This window comes from Myotis myotis, unplaced genomic scaffold (genome assembly GCF_014108235.1).
Source record: "Myotis myotis isolate mMyoMyo1 unplaced genomic scaffold, mMyoMyo1.p scaffold_m19_p_3, whole genome shotgun sequence".
Taxonomy (NCBI): domain Eukaryota; kingdom Metazoa; phylum Chordata; class Mammalia; order Chiroptera; family Vespertilionidae; genus Myotis; species Myotis myotis.
The window spans coordinates 96,100,123-96,112,888 of NW_023416335.1; the positions used below are offsets into that span (position 1 = coordinate 96,100,123).

The 12,766-nt window shown below is 42.0% G+C and overlaps 1 protein-coding gene across 3 annotated transcripts in view; it reads right to left on the reverse strand.

Moving 5' to 3' along the window:
• The window catches only part of STARD13 (StAR related lipid transfer domain containing 13), a 234,079-nt gene that overhangs the window by 20,919 nt on the left and 200,394 nt on the right, over positions 1-12,766 (reverse strand). For all 3 annotated transcript variants that reach the window (XM_036299160.1, XM_036299161.1, XM_036299159.1), the window contains exon 8: positions 9,298-9,496. In XM_036299160.1, the coding sequence (XP_036155053.1) occupies positions 9,298-9,496 (199 nt within the window). The remainder of the gene's footprint in view (positions 1-9,297; positions 9,497-12,766) is intronic.

Here is a 12,766-nt window from a genome sequence, read left to right on the forward strand (position 1 = left end):
TATCCAGTCGTTTCCTTTCCTCCATTTCTGTCATTTGTGACCTGTTTCTTTGTCTCTGCATTTTTTATGCTTCCCTGTGTTGGTAGAGTGGTTTTGTGTGTTAAGTGTCCTGCAGGGCCCAGTGGCTCAGCCTCCCCAGTTACCTTAGGTGGACACTCTTGGTGTACCCCCTTGTGGGCTTTTTGCACAGTCTTATTGTAGTTATGCCTTGATTGTTGTAGGACCACTGGGAGGAATTGACCTCCAGGCCAATTGGCAGTGAGAATCAGCTGTGTCTGCAGTGGGAGAATTTCTGTGCTGAAGACACCCTTCTGGGGCAAGACTTGCTTCAGTGGGGTTTTGGTGCTCACTGAGTCTGCACCCTGAGTGTGTCCCTTATGGATCTGAGGAGTTGTAATCTGGATGGTCCCCCTCTGACCACTGGGTACACTGGCTCTTGGATCTAAGGAGGTGCTAATTTAGCCTCTGCCTGAGGTTACACAGCAGGAGCTACGAAGAGAACTGCAGATTCTCCTTCCTTTTTTTGGAGTTGGAGGTTCCCTGATGAGGCCCAGCTGTGAAGAAATGCAAGCCGCTATGGGGCTTGGGCCTTCTCTTGGAAGTTCTGGGTCTGTCTGGCCTAGCTGCAGTTAGGTAATTTTCAGATTGCAAAGGGCCAGGGCATTCATATGCAAAAGCCTCTGCCACAGCCTGGGTGGGGCGGGGTCTCAGGGAATCAAAGGGCGGAGCAAGCAGCTATGGCGGATTCTCAGCCCTGCCCAAAGGGGCCGTGCGTCTCAGTGTCCCAGTAATTGCTGCAAGCACCTCTGAGGGAAAGCCGCCCTCAAGTTCCAAGTTCTGCCCACTGCCAGACAGTCCAGTTTCTCCCCGTATGAGTCCTGGGTCCCCAGAGACTTCCTGGAACTGGAGTTCAAAGCAGTCGGGAGCTTGTGACTCCCTCCCGATTCAAAAGGACAGCCGCGTCCTCAGGTGCCAGCCCCTTTCCACGTGGGCGAGCCTCCGTACCTCTGTGCTTTACTTCCGCAGCTCCTCTGGCTCTCAGTGTGCTTTTCTTTCCTTCTAGTTGTAGAATTTCCACTCAGCCAGCCTTCCTGTAGTTCTGGATGATGTCCGTTTTGTCTTTTTGTTGTATTTTTGAAGTTGTTGTGGGAGGCAGCAATTTCCCAGTGTTTATCTATGCCGACATCTTAGTTTCTCCGCCTCTATTTTTCTTTATTTGCTGTTGTAATTTTCACTAAGTTCCTTAAGCATCTTTATAACCAATTGCTTTGAACTCTATGTCTGATAGGTTGCTTGCCTCCATTTCATTTAGTTCTTTTTCTGGAGATTCCTTCTTTTCTCTTACTTGGGGTTTCTTTCTTTGTCTCCCTATTTTAACTGTCTCTTTGCATTTGCTTCTATGTATTAGATAGAACTGTTAGGCCTTCCAATCTTTGTGGGATGGCCTTATCTAAAAAGTGTTGAGGTGTCCAGTGGTGCAATCTCTTTGTTCACCTGAGCTGGGTGCTCTAGGAATGCCCTTTGTGTGTGTTATTTGAGCTCTCCTTTTGTAATTGGGACTTGATTGTTGATGTCCCATTCATGGGAGGGATCTCCTCTCCAACTTGCTGCCAGTGAGGTTCAACTCCAATGTTTTCATGCCAGCTGTTATACAGGTGCTTTGGGCCCTATATTTGGGGGGCTCATTGGATTTTGATCTGATGTTGTTGAATCTGGTCCCTTGCTGTGTCTATCCTGGGCCTTCTAGGAGCTTCTCTAATGCAGGTGAATGTGAATCACTGTCTCTTTCTGGCCCTGGGTATCCTGATTGAGGTCTGAGAGGATAAAGCCCCTAGTAGTCCAGTGGTAAGGGACTCCTTAGCCCAGAGGCTGGGTCTGCCTTCAGTCTCATGCCTTGATTGTCCCTGTTCTGAGCTGTGCTCCCTTCCCTACAGAGATCGTCCTGCATGTGCCAATTGCAGGCACTTGGGGTCCTGCTGGCTTTTGCCTTGCTGTGCATTCCAGGGTGGTGTCTGCAGTGGGGACCCAAATTCTGTCTATCTACCCTATGTCTTTTGACTGGAGCATTTAAACCATTTACATTTAAGGTTATTATGGATAGGTGCTAATTTGTTGCAAGTCTTCTTCTTTATATTTGTATTCTTCTCTTTATATCTTTTCTTACAACAATCCCATTAGCATTTTTTGCAGTGCTGGCTTGGTGGTAATAAACTCATTTAGGCTTTGTGTGTGTGTGTGTGTGTGTGTGTGTGTGTGTGTCTGTGAAGCTCTTTATTTCACCTACATTTTGAATGATAGTCTTGCTGGATATAGTAGGCTAGGGTTCCAGGGTTCATTCCCTTGGTTTTCATTACTTTTTATACTTCATGCCACTCCCTTCTGGCTTTAAGTGTTTCTACTGGAAAATCAGCTGGAAGTCTAATGAGAGCTCCCTTGTAGGTAACTTTCTTTCTGTTGTATCATTTTAGATTCTTTCTCTGTCTTTAATGTTTGCTATTTTACTTGTCATGTGCCAAGGTGTGGGACTTTTGGGATTCATCTTGATTGGGACTCTCTCTGCTTCCTAAACTTGAGTTACTTTTTCCTTCAGCAGGTTAGGTTAATTCACTGCCATTGTTTATTCAAACAGGTACTCCATTCCTGGCTTGGATTCATCTCCTTCTAACACCTGTATGATATGAAGGTTGTGAAGTTTCATGTTGTTCCAAAGCTCCCTTAGACACTCCTCCTACTTTTAAATTTTTTTTCCATTTGCTGCTCTTAATGGGTGTGTTTTTATACCTTGTTTTCTAATTCACTGATTCAGTCCTCAGCTTCTTCTAGCCCAGTGGTCAGCAATCTCATTAGTCACCAGAGCCAAATATCAACAGTACAACGATTGAAATTACTTTTGAGAGCCAAATGTTTTAAACTTAAACTATACAGGTAGGTACATTGTTATTAACTTAATTAGGGTACTCCTAAACTGGCCTTTGCTAAAAATGTCCTCAATCTGATTGAAGTACGTTCACTGAGGTCAACCCCTTCCAACTCTCCCATCCGCACTTGTCTTGTATACTCATTTCAGATAGACGGGTGTGGATGGGAGAGTTGGAAGGGGTCGACCTCAGTGAATGTACCTCAAAATAACATAACTCCCCCGCTCTGCATATCCCACAGCCCACCTGCACTGCGTCTTGCGTCTCCCGTCGCCCGACAGACCGACGCCCCCCCCCCCCCCCGCACTTCTTCTAATGCCACTTCTTCAAAATAGACTTGCCCAGGCTGAAAACAGACTTCTGTGCATGGGCCACGAAGTTTCAATCACACTGTATGTGCGCGCCCGCACGTGGTATTTTGTGGAAGAGTCACACTCAGGGGGCCAAAGAGCCGCATGTGGCTCACAAGCTGCGATTTGCCGACCACTGTTCTAGCCTATTGAATGCTTCCGGGGTGTTTTTTATTTCTGCTATGTCATTCTTCATTTCCTCTTGATTCTTATTCATATTGATGTTCCCATTCAGCTCCTTATAAATCTCATTAAGTTGCTTGTAGTTCTCACCAAGTTATTTGAGCACCCTTAAAACCATTACTGTGAATTCTTTTAACAAATGGCTTGTCTTCATTTCATTTAGTTCCTTTTCTGAAGATTCCTCCTTTTCTTTCATTTGGGTGTTGTTTCTTTGTCTCTATTTTTGCTCTCCCTTGCATTTGTTTATATGTATTAGATAGAACTACTATGCTTCCCAGACTTTGTGGTGTGGTCTTATGTAGTAGGTCTTTTGAGGGACCCAGTGGTGCAGTTTCTTTGATCTCTTAGACTGGGTGGGCTAGGAAAGCCCCTTGTTGAGTTATTTGGGTTCTTCTGTTATAATTGCATCTTTAATGTTGTTGTCCTGTTAATGAATGGGATCTCATTTCAAGCTGGCTGACTCTGAGGCTCACCCCTGACCACATGGTGAGCTGTTGTGGAGGTGCTGACCAAACACAACAAAATACAACACAACAAAACACGAAAGAAAATAATTGAAACATACCTAAGACCCCTACAGCAACAATAAAAGCAACCACCAGAGAATTAGGAAAAAGAAAAGAGAGCAAGAATGATGGAGGAAAAGAAAGAAAAAAGTATGAGGAGAGAACAAAACAAAAGGAAAAGGGGGTGATGGAATATTAAGGCGCAGAGATGAAATAAAGGCAATAAGAGTAAATGGTAGAGGAATAGGGGAAGCGAAATGTTTTAAAATAAAAGAGGAAGAAAAAATTGAGAGGAAAAATAGAGGAGAAACTAGATAGGCCCAAAATAAGAAAAGGAAAAAATGATGAGAAAGCAGGAGAAAAAGGCAAAGTAAATACTGAGTAGCACTGGGGAAGAGAAAAATTGGATACATGATAGAAAAAATAGAGACTAACAACATAACAAATTAATAAATCAGATAGATGAAAAAAATAAATAAAAAAGAAAAAAGAGCAGGAAGAGAAAAAATAGAAAAAGAAAAGAAGACAAAAAAGTGAAGTGGCATTTGTCTTACTGAGTTTAGTGCCTCCTGGAAGCTCCTTTTGGGTCCTGCTCTTCTGGTGACTGTGGCTAACTGTTCTGTCTGCCAATTCTTGGTTTCCCAAGAGGTACATAGGTGCTAGCCACTGTCAGAAACTGTCCTATTTTGGCTTTCAGCAACCTGCTGGAAGCTCCAAGTGACCCACAGTTTGTGTCTGTCTCTACAGGACTTGGCTGCACATGGGAGGGACCAATCTGCCCTCTAAATCAGGTTCATTAGCAGCATGGGGCCCAGGGCTGGGTTAGTAAGCTTCCCCATGTCCCCAGGCTCTGCTTCTGCGTGCCTTTGCTTGCCAGCCAGCTGTCAATCTTAATTACTCAAAAGACTATTTCTGAAAGGGCTTTAGGCAGAATCATGAGTCTAGACTACTGGGTCTCCCGTGAGATGTAGGTGCTTGTTCAGATTTCAGGGAAAGTGATGGATGTGTTTCCTGTCCCAGAGCTCTTAGAGTGGCCCAAAATATTACTCTGCCCTCAGCTGGACAGAGATCCTTGTATGCAGTCCAGCGGGATCAGCTGGAAACCTGGAGTTTCCGTCAGTTCTCTCATATAGGGAAAGCACCAGTTTCCTGGGATAATGGGGCAGATGACTCCTCCCCCAATCCAGTTACTGAGGGCTCCTGAAACTGTTCAAACACATAGGCTTGGCCTCTGCTTTTGTTTCCTCTGAAAAGGTTAAAATGTAGGGTGTGGCATGCAGGGCTCCTTGGGGGTGGGGCAGGCTGTATCTCCTAGCATGAGTGTTTTCTTTTTTCTTTTCCTGTGCTATGGCTACTGGGAGTGGCTAGCTCCTCTCAGGAAAAATGGCCCTTTTCTTTTTGGAGGTGTATGACCAAATACAGGACTCCTGGCTGCTGCTTTTCCATGTCTCCCTGCAATGCTTCCCACCCCAGCCTTTCCTTAGGCACCTCAAGTCTGCATCTCCCTCCCTTCACCAAAGCCTTGGGTGAGTAGCTGCAAATGAAACTCCTGTGATCTGGATTTAAAAATAAAACAAAAAAAAACACCCTGAAACTGAGGCTTTCTCTCCAGCATGCTGTGGTCTACCAGCTTCAGACTCCAAGGTGGCCAGCAGTCCTGCCACCTTTCATGGCTCGATGTTATGTGGGCCACTGATCTTGGCTCTGGTGCTCTGGGTTGTGGAGCCCAGAATAGGTTCCAGGTCTCTGTCTTCTGAGGGAACAGACTTTCCTGTAGCCAAGAGATCCCTTCTCTCTCTCGGCCTGCCACCCCTGGAAGCTGGGTCAGCTCCTCTCTTGACCTCTCCTTTCCTACTGGTCCCTAGGTGTTTTCTTTCCTTCCTTGATATAAGTCTCCTTCTCAGCTGGACCTCAGTTTGTAATTCCGAGTGTATGTTCCCCACTTTAGTTTTATTTCCAGTCTGGTCCTGGGAGAGGTGCAAGAAAGGTTTGCCTATTCAGCCACCATTTTCTCCCCCTCAATCTGAACTGCTTTTAAGTATGCTACTTCAGGTAAGATGCTTTGTAGAGACATTGTTTAACTTTAGATTGCTAACCTTCTCTTTCATGCCAGCATCTGTCATGGCTACATGTTTCAACTTTTTTTCTACTCACTTGCTCCTTTATATCTCAGAAAATAACTTCTATCTATTATTTTCTACTAAAATTACTTGCAAAGGTCAACTATTAATCCCAAAATTCCACATTTGTTTTGGGTACCATCCTTTTTCACTTTTCTGTTACACATGACACTCTGGAAGTTTCTGCATCTTTCTTGACTCTCATGAGAGCATTTTGGATATTCATTCCTAAATGCTGATAACTTGTGACCATGTGGATGGCTAGCAGCACCTTAAAATCAACATCCAGTCAATTCTAAACAATTCTGTCCTACTTATCCTCCAGTCAGTAGCTCTGCCTCCTTCCTTTCTCTGTTCTTCCAGTCATCAAGCTTAAGGGTTGTCTTTGACCCTCTATTCTCCTCTCTCATAGACTAGTGGGTTTCAAATATTTTCACTAATCATCCAATCTCTAATTAATCATTTGATGAAAATCTGAAAAGTAACACAGCTAAAACTAGAACTGCTCTAGAGAATGGGAGAAAGAATTGTTCCTCCCTAACTCAACAATAGTTAGTAAACTTGGTCTCCTCCATGAAGGTTATTTCCAGTCTCACTCCTGGAAATCACTACAGGTAATTCAGAGCCTCAATTAAGGCTTCCTAACCCTCTATTCTCATCTGGTCCAATATCTATTGTTTACACATCCAGATTCATGGGTCCAAACACAGTTCTGATAGACATGGGCCCTTATGGCAGGCACAAGGTGGTGGCCTACTCAATATCTACTCTCTCCTTTTTCTAGAAGAAAATAATACGTTCTGTGAAGGTGTGGGCTGTAAAGAGCTCTGAGAAGCTGGACCCTTCCCTCATATCTAGGGTGGATCTAGGGGGGAATGTGTAAACCATTTCTGGCCTGTGGGACCAAGGAAAATGTTGGGAGCTTCTGTAAATTTCTCTCTCTGATAAAAAGAGATATATGCCAAAGGAGAAGCCCTCTGTCCTCTTCTTACCTTTGAATGTGATTTTGGGAAGACATGATAATTCTAAGTTGTGGCACTTTAAGGGACTTAATGGGGATCATCAAGAGAGGCCGACTTTCAGCCTTGGCACCACTGATCATGAAATTATTCAATTCCATATTTTTTTGTTATGTGCATTACATAATGTCCCCATTGTTTTTTAAAAACTATTTTTATTGTGTTTTTTTTTTTTTTTTTAGAGAGGAGAGAGTGGGAGAGAGAGACACACATTGACATGAGAATGGAACATCTATCTGCTGCCTCCTGCCCACCCCCCACTGGGAATCAAGGCTGCAATCCAGGCATGTTTGCTCACCCAGAATTGAACTGGCAACCCTTCAGTGCATGAGATGATGCCAAATCAACTGAGCCACACCAGCTGGGGCATATAATGTTCTTATTGTTTAAACAACTTTGGGAATTTTGGTTATGACTTTACAACTAAGAGCCTACTATCAACACCCCAGGCTTCCCCAATGCTTAATGGATCAAGTATAATTCTTTGCCCTAATATTCAATGCCCATACTCAGTCTAATTTTCAGTGTAATTTGATACAGCATTGTACATTTACCATTGATGCCAGAACATGTCATCTCCGGCCACATGGTCATGCTATTTGCTTCACTCAGCATGTGTTCCTTACATATCTCAACCTCCAGTTGTCATCCTTGGGTTTTCTCTGTAAACTTATATGAAATTTCTCTAATATTGCTGTAATGCAATTATTTATGTGTGTCTTATTCCCCTCTGTTGCAAGATCCTTAGGAGATGAGATTAAGTCTTCCCCAACTGTATGCTCTGCAGTACTCAGCATGGTGCTCTGTACATAAACAACCCTTTGTAAATGTCTTTTCAGTTAATATAAGCCTTGCTTTGATCTGGTTTCTTGCTGTTGAGTCTCAAAAAGGGTCAAAGACATTGCTCTCTTGGAAATAATCTAGTGTTAACCTTACTCTAAAAACTGATTAAATGGAAATATTCATATATCATATTTCCAAGCCATAAGGGAGACTTAATTGAAAAATGCAGTTCAACCTCTTATGGCAACAACATCATGAACTCCCTATTTTGGGGTTCTAACAACATGTATCATTAATTTAACCTATTCACTTTGACAAAGTAATATTTATTTAGTGGATCACCACTCTATCCTGTTTTTACAAATGCTACTTGTTATAAACCTTTTTGAATTTCAAATATTGTATACTCCTTAAACACATTTAGTACTTATTTCTCTATAGTAGGGATCATCTTCAAATGGGATCAATTCCATGTTGAGGTCTACTTCAGGCATATTTTTCTGAAAAGTCAAAGTCCATGGGACAAATAATTTTTTTCCCTAAGGAATTGAGAATAAGCCATCAAAATAATTATAATGATAACATTATGATATCTAGAAAGAATCCATATTCATTACTAATATCCTCTTTTATAATTAGCTTTAGCAGGATATGTCTTTTAATAAAAACAGTTATTTTCATGATTATTTTAGAGGCTTAGTTGAGAATTATCAATTTATCATCACTTAAAAAATTCCAGCTCGGCCAGAGTGGCTCAGTGGTTGAACATCAATCTATGAACCAGGTTATGGTTTAATTCCTGGTCAGGGCACATGCCAGGGTTGTGGGCTCAATCCCGGTAGAGGGCATGCAGGAGGCAGCTGACTAATGATTCTCTCTCATCTTTGGTGTTTCTATCTTTCTTTCCCTTCCCCTTCCTCTCTGAAATTAGTAAAAATATATTTTTAAAAATTTCAAGTGAAAACATAAATTAGTTGAATTAAGCATACAGCTTGATTTGATTTGCTTACCGTTCACCCTTACAAAACACTGTATTACCATATATTTGCCTTTTATTTCCAGTAATTTTAACGCTTTTGGCCTTAACTTTCATATATCCCAAGGAAGCGCTGAATTTTAGAAAATTAAATGGGTTTTTAAAAACACCTATATACACAATAAATTCTATTGTGTTCCCTTTTCATTTTAAATTTGTTGAAAGTACACTGAAAGTTAGTTTCAGATCTTAGGCCAAACTACACTAAAAAGGAAAATTTTGATGCAAAAAATATGGCCTGGAGATTTATATATCAAACTGTGAACAAAGTTACTTCTGGAGAGGAGTGTAGAATGATAACTTTTATATATTTCTTTATGAGTTCATGTATTCCAATGGATGGGTACACATGAGAACACCAATCTACATTATTTCTACTTACACTGATATATGTGGAGAAAGGTTTCCCTGAGCTTGTTGGTGAAAAGAGGCTCAGGGAGGTCCCGGAAGAACTGTTTCACCATATCTGCCACATCATAAGCGGACTGGTCCTCATAGCTGAGGTTCTCAGGGGATTTCTCGTTCATTTGACGTAAGGCCTGGATTCTAGATTTCACACCAGATTTTCGAAAAAGGCCCACCTGAAACAAGTCACAGGGACATGTTAGTGAGGCTATGTTTGCCCAGACATTCTCTTCCTAAGACAACACCTTGGTAGTGATGAGAAGGTGTGGAATCAAGCCTGGATAAATAGCAATTGCATCCAAATAAGTAAACTGTAAATGACTAGTTTATCTACTTTGGATAGCAGTTGAATACTGATTCCTCTCCTAAAAAATGAAGATAAGAATAATAATACCCCACCTCACAGGGCTATTGAGGAGACTAAATGAGAATATATATGTGTCTGTGCTTTGTAACTTCTTAGAACACAATAGATGTTATTATTTTATTCATTTATTCAACAGGTAGTGGTTAAATACCCACTATTATATCAGGCATATTTACAGTTCATTAGTGAGCAGACCAGACAAAATTTCCCGCCCCCCAGTATTGACTTAAGTGCGGGTTTGAGAAAGTTTGGTCAATGGAAGGTTTGGTGGATCCCAGATAAACAGCCATATCAGTGCTCCTTTTGGGGGTGAGGTTTATAGTAATGATAAGCGTGTATTTTTATTTCAGAGTCTTATGATGCTTTTCCTTTTTCGGAATTTTTGTAACACTGGCTATGCATGTTTTTCAGGTGATGACTGGCACTTACCAGTCTGCCTGGTTAATTATTATGTGCATAAGCTCTGGATCTAGTGAGAATGATTCCTGGGTGGCTTTTCTTCAGACTTCAAGACATTGTCTTATGCCTCTTTCATCCCTAAGCTTTAGACTCTTACCCCAGTTGACAAAGAAATGCAGCAATAAGGCATGAAAGAAATGAAGGCCCTGATAGGGATGAGGGAGGTGGAGCAGAGACCTATGAGGCGGGAGGTTCCTGCAGGTTACACTGTGGGCCCTGTAGACTCTGCACATTCTGAGCTTCCCTGGGACCCCTGGTTTACAGTGAATTAGTATGTTTGCTATTTTTAAATGCCTGTAAGACACTGAGTTGCTCAAAACTCAGTCCTGCAAACCTCATTCTCTACTTTTCTCACTCCCCAAGGACTTACAGGTTGGCCCACTTTTGAAAGCAAGATGGAAACATTTCCAGGTGGCAAGTAAGCATTGGCCCGTCATCTCTAGACCTGGAGAAATGTGCCAGTCACCTCACCACTGCTCTGTGTACCAGGCAGGCCTCAACCCAAGTTCAGGGTCTGAGGAGAGCTCTCTTGGTTGCTGCTATAAATAGAGAGCAGCCCTAATTCTTTAAAATTGCAGTAACAACAAGGGAAGAATTCTAAGCAATCAGAGAATACTGAGGTTTTTGTATATGTCAGCTGAGTGGATCACAGGGGAATTATACCCTGCTACTTTTTGTGGAAATAAAAACAGGATTCTGAGTAATACGTCTTTGCATTCCAAGGCTTATCACCCTAATTCCACAGATGAGGCTATTCAGGCATGTCACTTAAAATATTAACTACTTTAATTTTTATCCTTAAAGTTTGCCATGTCTAGGAAATGCAACACTTGGCCATACTTGGGTGACTCTCCAAGAAGAATCTAAAGAACCCTCTGGCAACTACTCCAAATTTCATCAAAGTGCATGAGAAGAAAGCATGTACTGTCAGAAGAAAACTTCAGGATGTCAACTGAGTGCTCCCTGAAGTGAGATCCAGCCTGAATTTGTTTACATCTCAACTTTTCTAATTCTGGAAGGAGGCCCAGGACTGTGCGAAGGGCTGTGTTGCACAGGAATCCTCAGAATCCAAGTGCTCATAAAGTGAATTCTTAAGTGTGAGTCACATTATCTTCAGGTGAGTTGGTGTTTACTCAGTCTGAGAATTCCGGTTTACTATTTTTAACAGCAGAGAAAAATTGATCAGGATTTACTGGTATAAAGAGAATAAAGTAGACAAGTGTTTGTGTGAAAATTGCTGAACGCGGTTCCTCTTTTGTCCACTTCATCTTCCTGGTGTGGTTTCTGGTGCACACTGGTGTGCATGTACACACATCTCAGCAATGTTTTCTTTGTACTGTTCTGTTTCCAACTTTCTTTCCAGTTTCATCAAATATTGTTATTTTAATTATTTTAGACATCTCTGCAGCACTCCAGCTGTGGGCTCAGAGCTGCTTGTTCTGACTTAGGTCTCACAGGCTGTCCAGAGAGTTGTCACATATTTATTTGTTCTTCCTCAAATTCTGACAAAAACCTTTCCACCCCACCCTCAGCTTCCAAAGGGTGTGGAAAATATCTGTGGGTTCTGTGGATTTTGTTAGAAGCACAGAAGGACATTTCTTTTCTAACTGTAATAAAGAAAAGGTGGTCTGAAATCAGATCAGATTCCCTATGTCGTAGTTGAGGATGCAGAAGGGAAAGGTGGAAAGAACCCCAGTCTTTAAAAATGTCTTTGAGCTGATGGAAGAACTAACCCAGGAACCATCCCACTTCCTGACTCCTTATGTGAGGCTCATGAATTTCCTGCTGCTTTAGCCATTTGGGAACTTCTGTTATTTTCAGTGGAAAACTCGCTGCACACAGTAAGTAGAAGTTTCCTTTAATGGTGGAGAGATCCTTAGACCAGAGAAAGCTTCTAACAGCCTTCATGGAATAACCTTGGGTGGCGGCATGAGTGAGTGCCAGTACTCATTTCTTCCGCCAAAAGTTTTCAGAGCAGTGATAAAATTGGTCTTTTGGGCTAAAATTTTTTTCTAAATACAAAATGGAGAACTGAAGAAACAATTTAAAATCTGTTGCCTCTAAGAGCACCATGTCATTCCCACTGAAGGAGGCCACCCCAGATCCCTTAGCTTCTTAAGAGGAAGACTCAAGGAGTGCACAGTGTCTTTCATTTGCTCCATGTCTGTCACTGGTAGACAGGCGACCAGGGCCTCACACTTGGTTTAATACTCTGTTGTCACTATTTTGAAATTCTTAACTTATAAACAAGGAATTTCACATTGTCATGCTCCCACCCACTTTAAACCCTCCCTAAAAAGGGAAGAATAGTGGTCAGCAATGCAAATTAATTTTATATGCATCTCCCTTGCACATGAGCTCTTATTTTATAAGGATGAATGATGAGTGCTTCTTTGGACTAGTTTTTTTATTCATCTCTCTTTTGTCTTCCAGTTAACAACTCAGCTATGAAAAAGCAAGCACACAAGGTACAATTGAAAAAGACAGGCCCCAGATCCTCACTCATCTCATCTGGGGTAGGCAACAGGGAGTGTGATGAACAGGCAGCAGGTAGAGGACACTTGTACTGAGTATGAAGAATCTTCACAGCATCTTTGGCCTTTAAAATTTACTTCTCCAT